General features: G+C 31.8%; 1 protein-coding gene across 1 annotated transcript; it reads right to left on the bottom strand.

The window, feature by feature from the left end:
• Positions 1–2,564: 2,564 nt before the first annotated feature.
• Positions 2,565–15,820, bottom strand: LOC127721458 (acetylcholine receptor subunit beta-type unc-29-like). The gene is made up of 5 exons (XM_052228238.1): positions 15,579–15,820; positions 15,101–15,344; positions 10,091–10,795; positions 8,903–8,956; positions 2,565–2,579 (listed from the first exon to the last, which is right to left on the bottom strand). The coding sequence occupies exons 1-5, from the start codon at positions 15,818–15,820 to the stop codon at positions 2,565–2,567; spliced, it is 1,260 nt and encodes a 419-aa protein (XP_052084198.1).
• Positions 15,821–16,869: the final 1,049 nt, after the last annotated feature.

Genomic DNA, 16,869 nt, shown 5'->3' with positions numbered 1-16,869 from the left:
TGACTTTGGACAGGTAAGAGAACGTACGTTTATTTTTATATACACACATGACGATGTTCCTGACTTTGGGCAGGTACAAGAACGTACGTTTATTTTTATATACACCCATGGTTAGGTACTTGACTTTGGACAGGTACATGAAAGTATGGTGGGGTCAACTAGTTTTGCAACCATTTTACAGTTCCCCGTTTAATATTGACAAGGGGAATAATAAAACACATATAGAAAAACGGAAAATTAAAATCGATCACGAAAAACGCGCTAAAACAAAAAAAAAAAAACAAAAACGCTACAACAGACAACAAAATTAAAGAGAAAACAATGGTGAAAAAACATCATACAAAAATACTTTAAATTACCGAGAGCAAGATTTCAATAAAGAAAAAAGCAATCTTATTTCTAAGAGCAAGTTGCCATATATTAGTGGTGAGGACATCAGTTTTGGATTATTTCAGGACTTTCAAGCAAGAAAATATTCCTTTTGTTTTATCATCAATGATTTTCAAATTAGGGAAGGGATACAATAGCTTGAATAACTAACAATACACAGACTTGAAGGCACGGATGATACAAAAACGTTTGTAGTATTTGACATTAACCGAAAGTTGAGAGATATATGTCACAGTATAAGATCACAATAGAGAAAGATCTATTACAGCGTCAAGAATATATAATAAATGTGCCGTTACCATATAAAGGGCACTAATTGTGCCAAAAACAAAGTCGAGTTCCTCTCCGACGTTCTTCCAGGTAATTTCGTCTTTAGACATAATGGAGTTGATTTCGACACTATCGGTTCCTCGATACTGGTTTTCCGAACTGTACAGTTTGATTTTACTGATACTGAAACTGTCATATTCTCCATGTTCGTATGTATACTCATTGTTTTTACCGTTATCGCTCTTCCTTTTAGTGTAACGGCAACCGCATTTCAATATACGACAAATCTTCACAAATCCTTCCCACAAATATGACACAGGAATATTTTCACTACGCAGATAGAATCGCAGGCTTATAATTACAAGTATTACGATAATACCGCTAAATGCTACGTCAGCAAAGAGAAGAATTGATATAAGCGGTAACCGCGGTTCTGAGATTGCTGGAAGACTAGAGGCGGAAATTGTTAGAAATACCGCAATAGCCAATAATACTGTTATGGAAAATCCAACACGTTCTCCGGAATCTGCTGGTAGAAAAAAGACAAAAGGGTTGAGAAGACACATCAGGACTATTGGTAGTATAAGGTTGAAAACAAAGAACAAAGGTTTTCTTCTAAGTTTCATATGAAAGTTGGCGACCTGTGGAAAGGGAGTTCTGGTAAAGTTCGTTTCAACCAAATCCCATGTTTTATGTGGAACAAGCCAATCCGTAAGGAAAGCCGTAGGCCATAAAATTACCTCATTATCACCGTATCCTGATAAAACTAAAGCTAAAGTACATGTTTGTGTATCAAAAGGATAATCCGAAACGTCAGCCTGACATGTTATATCGAATGAATCTCCAGGAAACCAGTCAATTTGTCCATTACTGTGCGCTCTCTTAACAGAGTCATCTTTATATAAAATTTTCAACGCACCATAAGGATTTGACATCGAAAGTGTTGGTTTCCAGAAGAGTTCATCGTTGAAAGTAAAAGAAGAAACTCCATATTCCGCAGGATCCCATGATACAGTTTTATCTATCCACTGTATCCCAAAATATCCGTTCAAACTCAATTTTCCAGCAACTTCATCATATTCCTGAATATAAGTCAAATGAAAATAAAAAGAAATGATGACAAGTTCCCCCACTTCATTGATAGGTAAGACCTCTTTATTTCGTCCCGTTGTCACTTCCTGAAATAATTCCTGTAAAGTCTTATATTTGATGTCCTTTTGCTCATCTGCAATGTCCTCATCAGCATTAACAAGTAAAAGACATGTCACGGTTAAAATGATAGAGCATAAAAACGAAAACATTTCTCTTGATCAAATCCACATTAAAATCCATCAAAAATGAAGTAAATTAATCATTTCAGTTCATATATATTTTTTAAGCGTTATACTACTGAATGTACCTGAACTACTGTGAAAAAAGAAAAAAAAAAACATGTGATTTAAATATTGTATTCACACTTCAATTACTTAAGTAGAGTCTCAAATTACAGCAAAGATCAGCATTTAACACTATTATTCATATCTTCACCATGAGGTTTACTTGTGGGAGATTTTGAACGTTCTATTATTTAAACTAATTGTGCCTGATAAAATTTGTGAAATCTTGTTTTTTTTTTTGTTAATCCCATTAAGTTAATGAATTTTTCAGAACCACTTGCAGATTAAACATAGATCTATTATGAATATTTAAAACCTGTCGCGAAGCCGAGGGTTAAAATTTTCAGTAGACATGAACAGGGGTTATCATGGTTATTTTGCCTATATTTATATTTAGAACTTACTATGTTCTAATTTCTTTTTAGTTCAAACTGTATTAATTTTATAATTGAAAGAGAGATAATAACAATGAAATCATAGTACAATTATACACAGAAGTCAAATACTAGTATGGGATTTAGAAGGCTTTTATAAATCTGTATCCTGAAAAATATAAAGATATTAAGCAACCAATATGACGTGTCAACAGTATTTAAAGATAGACGTCAACTATCATAAATATCAAGCAATACCCAAAACAGTTAGGAAAACAGTTACTGCGATCCTTCATGGGAGACAGTCACAAAATTAACCACACTCGTCCGATGTAAGCCACTTGCTGGCAGTCTACTCGATTTGACATTAATGTACATGTATAACGCTAATTACATTTACAGATACTGATACAAAGTAAAAGTTTTTATTAAACGTTTTGTTTTATAAATATATTTAAAATTTTGTGAAGACTGTTGCCTTAATAAGATTTTGATCAGCGATACTAGTTTCTTATTACTAGAGCTTTCTTACATATTGACGAAAGGTACGAACGAACGTAAAGGGAGCATGTATTACATTTCCGCGATAACACTTTGAGTCTTTGTTTTTTCCGGTAAAACAGCATTCTTTTCTGAATCAAACGGATCTTTAAAAATTTAAGCATATCGCAAAAAAAAAAAAAACAAAAAACAAAGAGAAAAAAAACCCAAAAAAAACACGCTTTTTTTAATATCTGAAAATAAAGAAAAATAGTTTCAAATACACTTACGTCCGATACTTTACTTATGATAACCACGATTACACACATTTGCGCGGGAGTTGTTTATGCATGCGTTTCATCATTAACATTTCAATGAAATTATTGAGTATGATACTCTAAATTCAACGACAACATTCACAATTATTTTTATTTTTAATGAGTATGCTATCATCAAATTGTCAACGTGGATCACCGAGATTTGCAAGAATGTTTTGAAAAAGTAATGTGAAATAAATCTGGGAAAAAAGCTTTTGCGATGAAGTTTTTTTCTATTAATGTTAAGGTTAAATGTGAAAAAAGTAATGTGACTCTTGCGGTCGCAGGAAACAAATGTGAAAAGGAACAAATACTATACCCCCTTAAAAGTTAATGGTCGTTGCCTTAGTATTCTACAGATGATTTTCATGGTCTGTTTTTTTCAACTAGTAATATCTTCAGTTAATGCTTGATACGCAACTGATTTGGGATCATTCATTTACACGCCGTTAATTTGTTTTAATCAACTAATAATTGTAGACCAATCAGTGGTGCATTAAGCATTTACAGAAGATGTAAACACGAACGAACATGTGAAATACAATGGCAATTCTATGGGTAAGGGGAGGACAATTAACACACTCACACCCTCACAAACAGCTTTGATTTAACTTCTAGTAGTTAGATATCGGATAAATGTCCACGAGACAACAGTAAATTAACAAATCATCAACATCGATGCAAGTAAAGTTTGATACAAGCATCAAATGAAAAAAAAAGTAAAAAAACAAACAAGTTACACTCAAAGAAAAGACGGAAAATTAAACCGCTCTATCTCTGACTTAGTTGTATATAATAGACCAAGGCGAAGATCTAGTATAGGAGGCTAGGAATTTGTCTGCTAAGTAGATGCACTCGTGTGTGCCTCACTCCTAAATCCGCCCTTGAGCTATAATTATAGATCAACTAATTATAGAGAATGAGTTGTTCATTAGCATACACATTTTAACCCTTAAATGTACACCAAAAAGAAAATAAATCTACAATCTTGCACTGTATATATTTTGGATTTAATAATGACGATTAAACAGTAAACATGCTTGGAAGATTGATGATTATCGATCGCATAACGTCCAGTGACAAATATTTCATGAATGTTCAGGACGAAAACGCAATTATACGGATGTATGGACACATCATAAGGCAACATTGGGTATTAACCAGGGAGAGGTTGGGAATCACTGCAAGTTATTAAACGAGCCACGACATAATATGTTTTGGAGGTCATTGATTTTCATTTTATTGTTTTTGGGGTCGCAATGAGGTTGAGCACAATCTTTTATTTTTAGAGGTTTTTTTTTTCTTCTGACAACCCTATATTTAGGAAATTTTGTAGAGTTATCTCCTTCCCCCTGGTGGTATTATTTTTTTACCTTTCACACGTCCCGAAATTCCTATATCTTACGAAAAATCAAGTTTAACACGTGTCGCTGCATGCAGTAAAATGGTCCTTAATAGGCAAACATTTAGGTGAAACACCATCGAAGTTTCATGACGCTTCGATCAAGATTACATAAATATGTCAAAAATAAAGGATCCTTAAAACGACGTACCTTTCATCAATTTGTAAGAAAGCTCTTCTGTGACTTGACTATAGTTGTTGCTATTCACCTTTATATAATTACATTACATGTATGTTTCATGATGATACGTTATTTTGATTGGCTAACAGCAATCTCGTGTCATTCTGAAATTAACCTTCATTTCAAAATGAAATGTAACATTCATGATGACACGAGCTTCCACAATAAATTGCACAGGTAAATAAAAGAAAAATTTGATAGAAATCGTGTTCTCATGATCCGAGCAAAAAAATGTAATTATAAGTATTGAATGCTTCTTTAAGTAATTGTATAGGGTTGTTAAAGCGTTGACCGTGCGCACATTTTTAGTATGAAGCGCGGCGCTTCGTACAAAATGTACTTCGGTCAACGCTTTTACACCCCACTCAATTTACAAAAAGAAGCATCCAATTCTTAACTATTGTTCAACCAGATGTAAAATTGACAATACAATCGGGACATTTAAATTGACCAGTTGGTATTTTCAGAGTTGAGGAATAGATGATCACTCATGCATTTAAAGTCTTCCTGGATGCTGTCCCATCACTCTTCTGTTCAATTGTAAATATTGTAATGTAACAGGGATATGTCTTTCAAAAGTTATCCATTTTGCAAACTGATTTCATGCTTTAATATTTGCTAAATACTGATGATTTTTAAAAAAAAAATTCATTTCTCTATTTTTTCTTTAGTGAATCCTTAAAAAATTAAAGGAAATACACATTGTAATGAAAGTCTTTTGTCATTGAAATGAATGCATACCTTTAAGTAATCGGCTATACGATTGCCATAGAAACACAACATTTAGAAAGAAAAAGAGAGATTTTTATTTTACTGTCATTTCAAATTTTAGGAGTGAGTAAGCCAGAACAAGTATGTTTTATGTTTTTTTTTTTCTTGCAGGGTATTTAATTGCATGTCATATAATGCTCTTCATTTCCTCTAAATGTTTTCATAGCCAAATACTAAAGTGCTTGAATCTCTTTTATATTGTTGAAAAGACCCCTTTTATCTCTTTGGCCTTTTCTAATGGGAGATAATACAAAATGTTTTTTTTTAATCTTGTGGAAATTTTAAATATTTTAAAATGTCATTAATTTTCAAGGAATAATAAACACCAGAACAAAGGTATGCATTCCTTCATTTACATATTTGTTCCATACTTATTGACACGAGCCTTGGCTTATGCTTATGCATAGTGAAATATCAAAATAATAGTTATGAATAATCTGTTTTATTTATTTATTTATTTATTTATCTATTTATTTATTTATTTATTTATTTATTCATTTATTGACACTGATATTTAATTTCCCATCCAGTATTCCAGTTTCACTATTTGAAATAATTTTAAGATATTTTCCTAATATTAATAACCTTTTGCAATATTTTCTTACATTTTTCACTATATCACTTGATTTTTTTCTATATCCACAGTATATTGTTTAATTTCCCATGATATATATCCTAATTAAACAGGTGCAGAGTCTTTATATTAGATCCAGAATTTTGTAGTTTTTTACTATTTCCAATATCACATACAAAATAATAATCTTCACTTTACAGATTTTTGGGAATATTTTATGTATGTTTTTCACTACATCACTTGATTTTACTTTATCCCCAGTATTCAGTGTTTTTTGTTATTTTCCATAATATATGTCCCAATTAAACAATATTAGATCCAGAATTTTATAATGATTATTTCCAATATCACATTTAAAGTTGTTATCCTCACGTTATGAAATTTTTTGGAATATTTTACTTTTATTTTTCACTTTATCACTAGATTCGACAATATCCACTGTATTCACATTTTATTTCATTTCCATGATATATATCCCATTTGAACAGGTGAATCATCTACATATTAGATCCAGAATTTTATAATGATTATTTTCAAAATCACATTTAATAGCCACATACATCTTGGATAAACTTATGTCTCCTACTTGCATTCAAGTTTTAATTTTTTTTACCTATAAGATCTTATAAAAAGTGAATTCCCTTGCGTAAACACAGTATTTTTATGCACAAAAATCCTAATAGATTTCAAAGAAAACAATGCAAGGTATACTCCAAAATTATTTCGAATTTTACATGTACATTGTACATCATCATGTGAATGCCACACAACATATTTTGAATGAATGATTTCTTCCTTGATACATTCATGACAATCCATTCTTGGATAAAAACAAGTCACATTTTAAGAAACAAAATAAGATGGCATCCAAGAAGTGAATTCAAATGAAATAAATCCCAATATTGTATGCACATTGATTCCAAAAGATTTCAAACACTGAATAATACTCCAAAATGAAAAACAATTGAAGAGACATATGAACAAATGCATAACATAACCATCTGAAAACTGCAACTGAAAACCCCTGAATAGCTATTTCTTGTTTCATAGACAACTGGACAATACTATATATATAATGTATAAAGGTTAAACATTTAAAGATTAATTAACTATGTAAAACAGTTTAAATTTTCATACAAATCAATCCGTCATATTAACATGCAGTTAAGAAAATCTTTTACTGATTTAGATTTGTGGGTCAAAATTAGATTAACCAACTATATTGGGCATTTATAACAATGAACACATAATATTTTCTTTCCTGTCAATTTTGTAATAGAATAACCCTAGGCGAAGAAAAAGCATGCTGTGAGGTTGGGTTAGGTGAATAAAAAATAGTACAAGTAGCATCAAGGTAGCCTCAACTCTAACAATACCAACTGGTCAATTTAAATGTCCCAACTGTATTGTCAATTTTACAATCTGGCTGAACAATAGGTTAAGGTAAACAGCCACACCTATAATCAAGTCACAGTAACAGGAGGTTAAATAAACTATCAGACATGTAAACTTATTACAAAACATATGTTGACAAACGAGAACAGATCTCAAGATAAGCGTTACCTAATAATTTTAAAATTATTTGATTATAACGTTTAAGCTTAAACTGCAACAAGATCCAATAAATAAGTAAATGGTCACCTTTATTTGATCCCGAACCGAAAAGCTCGTACGCTTGTCGAAAAGAAAGAGAAACTGTATGCTTAATGTATGGAATGAAATGCATACCTCTCCATTTTAATGCACCCACGCTACTATGAGACTAGCAAGGCGGTGTATAAGGCAATCAATTTCACTCCTGTTGACACACTTTAAACGACTTGTGTCATGTTTTTGATGAAACAGTTGTTTAATTATGATAAAGTAAAAAAAAAGTTTAACTCATGACCTTACAGGAACTGCTTGGAATGTATGCGAAGCTTTCTCTCAATAAATCACGGTGACTTAGGTTGACCTGCGATATAATTTAATGTGCTGGTGATTTGGCTCTGATCGGGGCTGGTTGGTCTTAATTCTTTATTGATGGGTTTCTTTATATTGTATTAAAACGGCAATGAAACAACCACTCTGTTGTTTACTGTTCCATCAATACATTATTCGTACTTCGCGAATATAATATATATATATATGATATATGAATATATATTATAACGATTTTTTATTCCGAAAGTCGTGTTTATTCGCAAAATAAATTTATTTTGATAATATGCTGGTGATAAGGAAGAATGTCAAGGTTCTATGCACTCTGTCTTGTTTCTGTTCTCATTTATTGAAGCGTAAAGTGGCATATATTTCAGACTATTAATGCAAAATAATTGTACAAATGATACAAAGATACATACTAGTACTTTTGGTGGCATAATTTCTGCAAAAGCAAAGTAAAGTTCATTCTGTGCATTTTCAATTTTCCTAATAAGAACATATGTATATAATTTGCAGAATTATTTTCGTTTTGTATGACCATCAAAATATGCTGCTATATGCATGCACAATAGTAGAGTGGCCGAGTTGTCTAGGTAGTTCCTCTATTGTGATCACTAGCCTTTGAGTATGTGAGTTCAAGAATCAGTATAGAGGGCACAATTTTAGTTGATTGCTTTTGAACTTTTCTGAAACAACATTAAAACATCTCGTCTGTTTCTTTTCATCATTTAAATTAAAAAAAAACGTCAAAAATCATGGTTGTCGTCATTGTTGAAACATTACCGAACTCATTGGGAAATTCGCAAAAGACATGTGATTTGGATAATACATTTATGCATCTGACCTGCAATACAGCTGCATTGTCTAGCATTCCTGCTATTTCACAATGACAAGAATACTTAAATAAACGTTGTTTCCATTATTGTGTTGTAGTGCCAATACAGTACAATCATAAAAATATTGGCGTGGTATGATAACAATGAGATAACTATCAACATAAAACTAAATGACGAAGATTTGAACAATAACCGGTCACCGCACGGCCTTCAACAATGAGCAAAACCCATACAGTATAATAAGCTTTAAGGATGTTCGCTACTCTGTATAGACTGTTATAGATTGAGAGTATATCTATAACAGAACTTAAATAACAGAAAAAAATGAAAGGTCCGTGTCCTTGGTTTAAAGATATAAGCTATTGAAAATTTGGCGGTACATGATTCTCTCTTGATATTTCATTCACTTAACATTGGTACTTTTTTTCTTTTAAAAATTATGAAAAAAATTAAAAGGATTTAAAACAATAGCTTTTTAAACTATATGTAATAAAATTATGAAAAGAAAGGTGAGGGTTAGCGTACAAAACATTTTAATGGCACCACATGGATAAAACCAGGGGATTTAAATTATCTGGCAAAGTCAAAAACATGATAAGTGAACATCCTTAAAAGGTTCTAGTACGACAACAACATGGAATAATTAAAAACACAAACCTCTTATATATATATAAAAAAAAATCAAACAAAAAACAAACAAAAATAATCAATACAGCACTCAACGAGGACGACTTGAACACATTTACATTCAATGAAAGAAAGGAGACATAGTTGTTACAGCTTCACATGAATTATAGAAATAACGAAAGATCTATTACTACTGCAATAAATAATAAATGCGCTGTTACCATATAAAAGGCACTGAATGTTCCGAAAACAAAGTCAAGTTCCTCTCCGACATTTTTCCATGTAATTTCATCTTGAGACCTTATAGAGTCGATTTCAACACTATTTGTTCCTCGATGCTGGTAATCCGACATGTTCGATTTAACTGTTCTGATGTTAACACCTTTACTGCTTCTATATTTCTCCGTGTAATCACTTGTTTTATTATTGCCTTTCTTTCTTTTGCTACAGCTACAGCCACATCTTAGTACACGACAAATTTTCACAAATCTATCTCCCAGATATGATACAGGAATATTTTCATTATGCAGATAAAATCGTAGACTTATAATAACTAATAAAACAATTACGCCACTAAATGCTACGTCAGTAAATAGAAGTATAGATAATGATGGTAACTGTGGATCTGAGATTGCTGGGAGACTAGACGAAGAAATTGTAAGAAAAACGGCAATGGCCAATAAAACTGTTATTGAAAATCCAACTCGTTCACCGGACTCTGCTGGCTGAAGAAATACAAAGGGATTTAAAGTACACATGAGTACAATTGGGAGTATAAGATTGAAAACAAAGAACATAGGCTTTCGTTTAAGTCTGATATGAAAATTTGCCATTTGAGGTTTGGCAATTCTGGTAAAATTCGTTTCAACCAAGTCCCATGTTTTATGAGGAATAAACCAATATGTCAAAAAAGCTGTAGGCCATAAAATGACCTCTGTTTCATCGTAAACTGATAACACAATAGATAAAATACAAGTTTGCATATCAAAGGGATAATTTGTAACGTCAGCTTGACATGCAATGTCAAATGAATCGCTAGGAAACCAATCAATCTGTCCATTATTATGAACTCTTTTAACATTATCGTCTTTATATAATATTTTTACTGCCCCGTATGGATTTCCCATTACCAATGTCGGTTTCCAAAATAGTTCTTCATTGAAAGTAAATGAAGAAACTCCATATTTGTCTGGATCCCATGATACAGTATTGTCTATCCACTGAATTCCAAAATAACCATTTACACTTAATTTACCGGCAACTTCGTCGAATTCCTGAATATATGTCATATGAAAATAAAAAGCGACTATAACAGGTTCTCCCGATATATTTATAGGTAAGATCTCTCTGTTTCGTCCTGTAATCATTTTCTGTATCAAGTCTTGTACAGTCCAATTTTTGTTCAAATCTGGTTCATCTGTTTGGTGCTGATTGGCCTTCTTCAATGATAGACATGTCAATGTGATAATTATAGAATACACATATGAAACCATTTCTACTGAAGGAATTCAAGTCAATTCCGTATGAAAAGCAGTGGAATACTTTGTTTCATAGATATTTCAAAGGTGTTAAGACTATTCGAGCTACCGATAGACTGTAAAATAAGAAAATCCTTGTTTTGAATAAATGTATTGCATTTACAAGAACGCATTTTAAGATGTTTAAGGCATTCCGACTTACAGTTTGATCAAAGCTGAACGCTTTATCCATCACTCATCTTTAACTACCCCACAGCAGTAAGAGAGGTTTACGAACAAATATTTTCTATTTTCCCATTAAGCTTGGTTTCGGAATCACGCTTATATAGAAATTGTAATAGTAAATATGAATTTGCAAATGAAAAATGTAATATCTATAAGGCACACATTTGAAAACAATATTCTTTATCTAATTCAAATTAATCCGAATATGTAAAAGTCATCTATACTTACAGCTAAATCAAAATTTGACTTTGCTTCCACAGCTTATCACTTTACTTTACTCTACGCAAAACATCCGTCAATAATTACAGGGATTTCAAATACTTGTTTCATGTCAATATACTGATGGACTAAATTACGATAGTAAGGGAAGTTGTATTCAGTTGAATTTGAACAGTTTTATTGGTTCATAAAAAGCGATACAGTTATTTTTAACGAAGTAAAGAGGAACCAATTAGATTTAGTTTCTTCAAGTAACTTAGCTGTTAAAACCACTTTGAATCAGGAAAATTTATCCAATGATAGTCATACTGGTGGCATGTGAAGACAAATATCAGCATCATCTCAATATAATTATACATTAAGTGTTTGTTTTAATATGATATATTAACCCTTTAAATATGTTAGTTTTTCAGACAATGAAAAAGAACATTAACCTGTACATTTTCGTAAAAAAACATTTAACAATAAATCGATATATTGTGTAACATTTTGGATCCCGGTGTTTTTGTAGCAATAACTAGATTGTATATATTTATACAAATGCACTGCTTATTGAAAATATGACTGAAGGATATGTTCCAATAAACGTATCCGAAGTCCCATTCTCTTTTCATCGATTCTGACAATAACAAATGAGATTTATCACCGACCTTTCTAGTATTTTAATCGAATGTCTGTATACCACAAGAACAAATTACGACTACAAACTTATTAACACATCATCTCTGCCAATTCAGTATAACAAGCGTTTTAGTAGTTTTTGTAATAAAATTTGTATCAAAATGAACTGATTTCTTCTGTGGGGTATTTGTATGTATCTGTCATATTCATTATAGGTATTAAAATTATTATTTTAACTTAACATAACATATTTCTTTTGTAGATCTGCAATTATTTTCTTCCCATATGTCTTATTTTGACTTCCCAATTCTTGATACAACACCAAGCGGAGGATAATAAAACATTTTGGTACACAAAATTACTTTTATCAGTTAACAAACAGGATTATAATACGTTTTGGTACACAAAAATAATTTCATCAGTTAACAAACTTTTCATGAGAAAAGCCTTAAATTTATTTTTTCTACAATTGTAATCGAATATATGTATACACAAGATCAAATCTGCTCCTCCAGTTTAATCATTTCTTTCTTAGAATGTCCTGTACCAAGTCAAGAATATGTCAGTTGTTATCAAATAGTCCCTTTCTTTGTATGTTGTCGTTTGTTTTTGTAGCAGTTCAGTGTTTATGTTGTTCCAATGTTTCCCTCGGTTTTGGTTTGTGACCCGTATTTGTTTCAGCTAAATCGATTTATGACTATTGAACAGCAGTATATCTCTGTTGCCTTTACTAATCTATTAAGTTTGTGAGAAGTTTTTGTAAGATAAACATTTTAAAAAGATATTATTTATTATGTGGTGCATTGTTTATATATTCTACCTAGGTGTTAAAATGTCATATGAAGTTGAGCAATAATTGTTTCCTATGTGTCACATTTTGACAACTTTTAATGTGTTGTAAATTTTAAGTGATATTCTTAATGGAATGTAAACAAAACATTGAATCAACAACAATTCGGCCATAAAAAGTAAATGCAATATTTAATTCCTTTGATGGATTTTTGATATAGGCATTCTATAATCCATACTAAATTAAAATTTTATACTCATTTGAAGATCATCTTCCATTTAGAATCATTTGGATCTCAATCCAAAGAAAAAGATCTGTAATTAATATAAACCAGACAGTCAGAAAAGTTGCCATCGAATAACATTTCAGTACATTTCCATGTATATCTTCATTGCTGACAGAAACCATCATGAGTTAATGAATAGAAACAAAAACGCTCCTGCGTTTATTTCAACGTTACAAAAGATATGATTACATTTGATTGGGCTTGAAAGAAAACTCAATTTTAAGTGTTATTTAAGGAAACTTTTGCTTATATCCGGGCTCCTTATTTACATTCTGTTATAACAAAAAAATGAGAAATAACGATGATCCAAATGAAATCTGGTTTGACCTTGGCTTTTTGTATCATCAATAGAAGTTCGCAATGCTCATTTTTGGCCCGTACTGTTATTATAACTTCTTTTGCGTAATTCTTTTTTTAAGGATTTTTTTACTTGGGATCGGAATGAAAATATACGATTCTGACGAAGAAAACAAATCGCCAGGTTTTAAGATCTAATGTCGGCCGGAAGTGTAACATGTCTAACAAGAAATACATCACATCTCCGTTAATTACCCGATTATGCAGAATTAGTAATTAACCTATCTATCTGTCCATCATTATTTGTCTTCTTGAAAACCCAGTGGAGTTCGCTGATGAAAATTAAGATGAGTACTTTCACCACAATAAAGGTGTATCGCATAGAAGAGAGACAACTGTACATTGAATGCGATTGGTAAAAACTAATATCAACCTAGCCGTTCTTGTAAATATATAGGTACTTACAATATTTCCGCTTTCTGAGATCAAAACCCAACATAGTTAGATCGTTAAATTTGGAATGATTGTGCCTCTGTACAAGAAAGTGCTCAGTTCTCTGACTTTATTACTTCCTAGACAAAGAAAAAAGTCATTGGAAAAGAGAGGCGAAAATACCAAGAGGAAATTCAAAAAGGTCGAAAGTACTGAAAATGCTATGGCAATGTAAATGATAAACAATCAAATAAGTAAGGACGTCAAGGAATATGAATCATAATCAACCTAGTGATACTGAAAAGATCAGGCTGTAATAATGATTCGGATCGGTATTCCTCAGGAAACTTCGTTAATTTGAATAATACAATATATGCACCTGATCTGTCTAGCATTCTAACTAGTATTCTATAATGATAAGGATATTCAAATTTAAATGAAAGTTGTTCTCACTTTCCATTATTGTCATGATTGTGTAGAAATGTTTATATAGTTCATACATGTATAAATAAGTGGGGTAGGATAGCAAGCAATTACGAGACCCATCAAATCCGAAAACTAAATGATAAAGATTTGAACAACTGTAAGTCACTGCACCATCTACAAAATCGACAAAACTTATACCTTTTGACGACAAGCTTTGAAAGGTTCCGGTACGACACAATATGGAATAATTAAAAGGACAAACCTATTCATGATCTATAAAAAAAACTCAACAATACACGACGTTTATTCAAATGTTGACAATATTGAATGACAACCAATGGTAATGGATTACATCTACATTCAATAAAAGCAAGGAGACAAACTTATTGTAGATACACAAGCATTATAGAGATAAAGAAAGATCTATCACTGCTGCAAAAAATAATAAATGTGCCGATACCATATAAAGGGCACTAAATGTTCCGAAAACAAAATCAAGTTCTTCTCCGACATTTTTCCATGTAATCTTATGTTGATACGTTATAGAGTTGATTTTGATGCTATCTTTTCTTTGCTGGTAGTTCGACATGTTCAATTTATTTGTACTGATGTCGATACTTTTACTGCTTTTATATTTCTCCGTGTAATTACTTGTTTCGACTTTGTATTTCTTTCCTTTGCTACAGCTACAGTCACATCTAAGTACACGACAACATTTTACAAATTTTTCTCCCAGATATGACACTGGAATATTTTCATTACGCAGATAAATTCGTAGACTTATAATGACTAATAAAACAATTACGGCACTAAATGCAACGTCAGCAAAGAGAAGAATAGATAATGATGGTAACTGTGGATCTGAGATTGCTGGGAGACTAGACGCAGAAATTGTAAGAAATACGGCAATGGCCAATAAGACTGTAATTGAAAATCCGACTCTTTCACCTGAATCTGCTGGGAGTAGGAACACAAAAGGATTTAAAATACACATGAGTACTATTGGGAGTATAAGATTTAAAACAAAGTACATTGGTTTTCGTTTAAGTCTAATACGAAAATTAGCAATTTGAGGAAAGGGAATTCGGGTAAAATTCGTGTCAACCAAATCCCAAGTTTTATGAGGAATAAACCAATCTGTCCAAAAAGCTGTAGGCCATAAAATTACCTCTTTCTCGTCGTATACCGATAAAACTATGGATAAAGTACAAGTTTGCATATCAAAGGGATAATTTGTAACGTCAGCTTGACATGCAATGTCGAACGAATCGCTGGGGAACCACTCAATTTGTCCATTGTGGTGTACTCTTTTCACATTATTATCTTTATATAGTATTTTTACTGTTCCGTATGGATTTCTCATTATGAGTGTTGGTTTCCAAAATAGTTCTTCGTTGAAGGTGAAGGAAGAAACTCCATATATATCAGGATTCCATGATACAGTATTATCTATCCAGTGAATTCCAAAATATCCATTTAAGCTTAACTTACCGGCAACTTCATCGAATTCCTGAATATATGTCATATGAAAATAAAAAGCGACTTTAACAGAATTCCCGGATTTATTGACAGGTAAGACCTCTTTGTTTCGTCCTTTGGTCACTTTCTGTATTAATTCTTGTAAAGTTCTATTTTTGTCAAATTCTGGTTCATCTGATTTGTGCTGATCAGCATTGGTAAATGATATACATGTAAATGTTATAATCAAACAATCCACATATGAAAACATTTCTGCTTCACGAAATCACGTTAAATCCTATATGATATGCAGTAGAATACTTTTTTCACTGATCTTCACAGGTGATAGCCTATTCTTGGCAAGCAACAGACTATAATTAAAAAAAGACACAATGTTTGATTAATATATAGCATTCAGAAAGACGGATTTTAAGTTTTATGCATCTCGACTTATAGTTTTTTAAAGCTGAACACTTATCTCTTCTCTTTTCTTTACTTAAACTGACAGACAACAATAAGTATGTATGCGAATTATCTTTTTCTGCCCCGTCTCCCAATTCATTTCACTTAAGAGAAGAAACGGATAACACGATCATGCTTATAAGAAAGCTGTAATTAGTTAAATGTAAATGTTCAAATGATAGACATTTTTGTGTGTTTCATGCTGTGCATGGACTGCTTTTGTGTCATGGATGGATATCCCATATCATTTGTTATTATGACAATATAATAATGAAAAAGCACAACTATGAAAACATGTCTTCTTATCCAATGCACATAAAAACCCGTATGAATAATTAAAATAGCTTTTCTTATATATTTTTAAAAGGACAACCTCAGCACAGAACCTAGACTGTAAAGTAAGTAAGACATATTGTGTGATTAATGTATTGCATTCACATATGTAAAGTCATAAAATTGAGAATGGAAATGGGGAATGTGTCAAAGAGACCCGACTAAAGAGCAGAATACAACCGAAAGCCACCAATGGGTCTTCAACACAGCGAGAAAATCCCGCACCCGGAGGCGTGCTTCAGCTGGCCCCTAAACAAAAATGTGTACTAGTTCAGTGATAATGGACGTCATACTAAACTCCAAAACATATAAATGAACTAA

The sequence above is a fragment of the Mytilus californianus genome, unplaced genomic scaffold (genome assembly GCF_021869535.1).
Source record: "Mytilus californianus isolate M0D057914Y unplaced genomic scaffold, xbMytCali1.0.p SCAF_1, whole genome shotgun sequence".
Lineage (NCBI taxonomy): Eukaryota > Metazoa > Mollusca > Bivalvia > Mytilida > Mytilidae > Mytilus > Mytilus californianus.
This window is presented reverse-complemented; position numbering and strand designations above follow the sequence as displayed.

Bases quoted from the DNA above. Each gene is read 5' to 3' on its own strand.
- LOC127721458 (XM_052228238.1), bottom strand. From the start codon at position 15,820: ATGACATATATTCAGGAATTCGATGAAGTTGCCGGTAAGTTAAGCTTA. The intron at 15,345-15,578 runs GTGGTTCCCCAG...TTTTCGTATTAG, and splicing joins CACCACAATGGACAAATTGA to ACTTAAACGAAAACCAATGT. The intron at 8,957-10,090 runs GTAATTGTTTTA...CGTTTATTTAAG, and splicing joins CTGACGTAGCATTTAGTGGC to TATTCTTGTCATTGTGAAAT.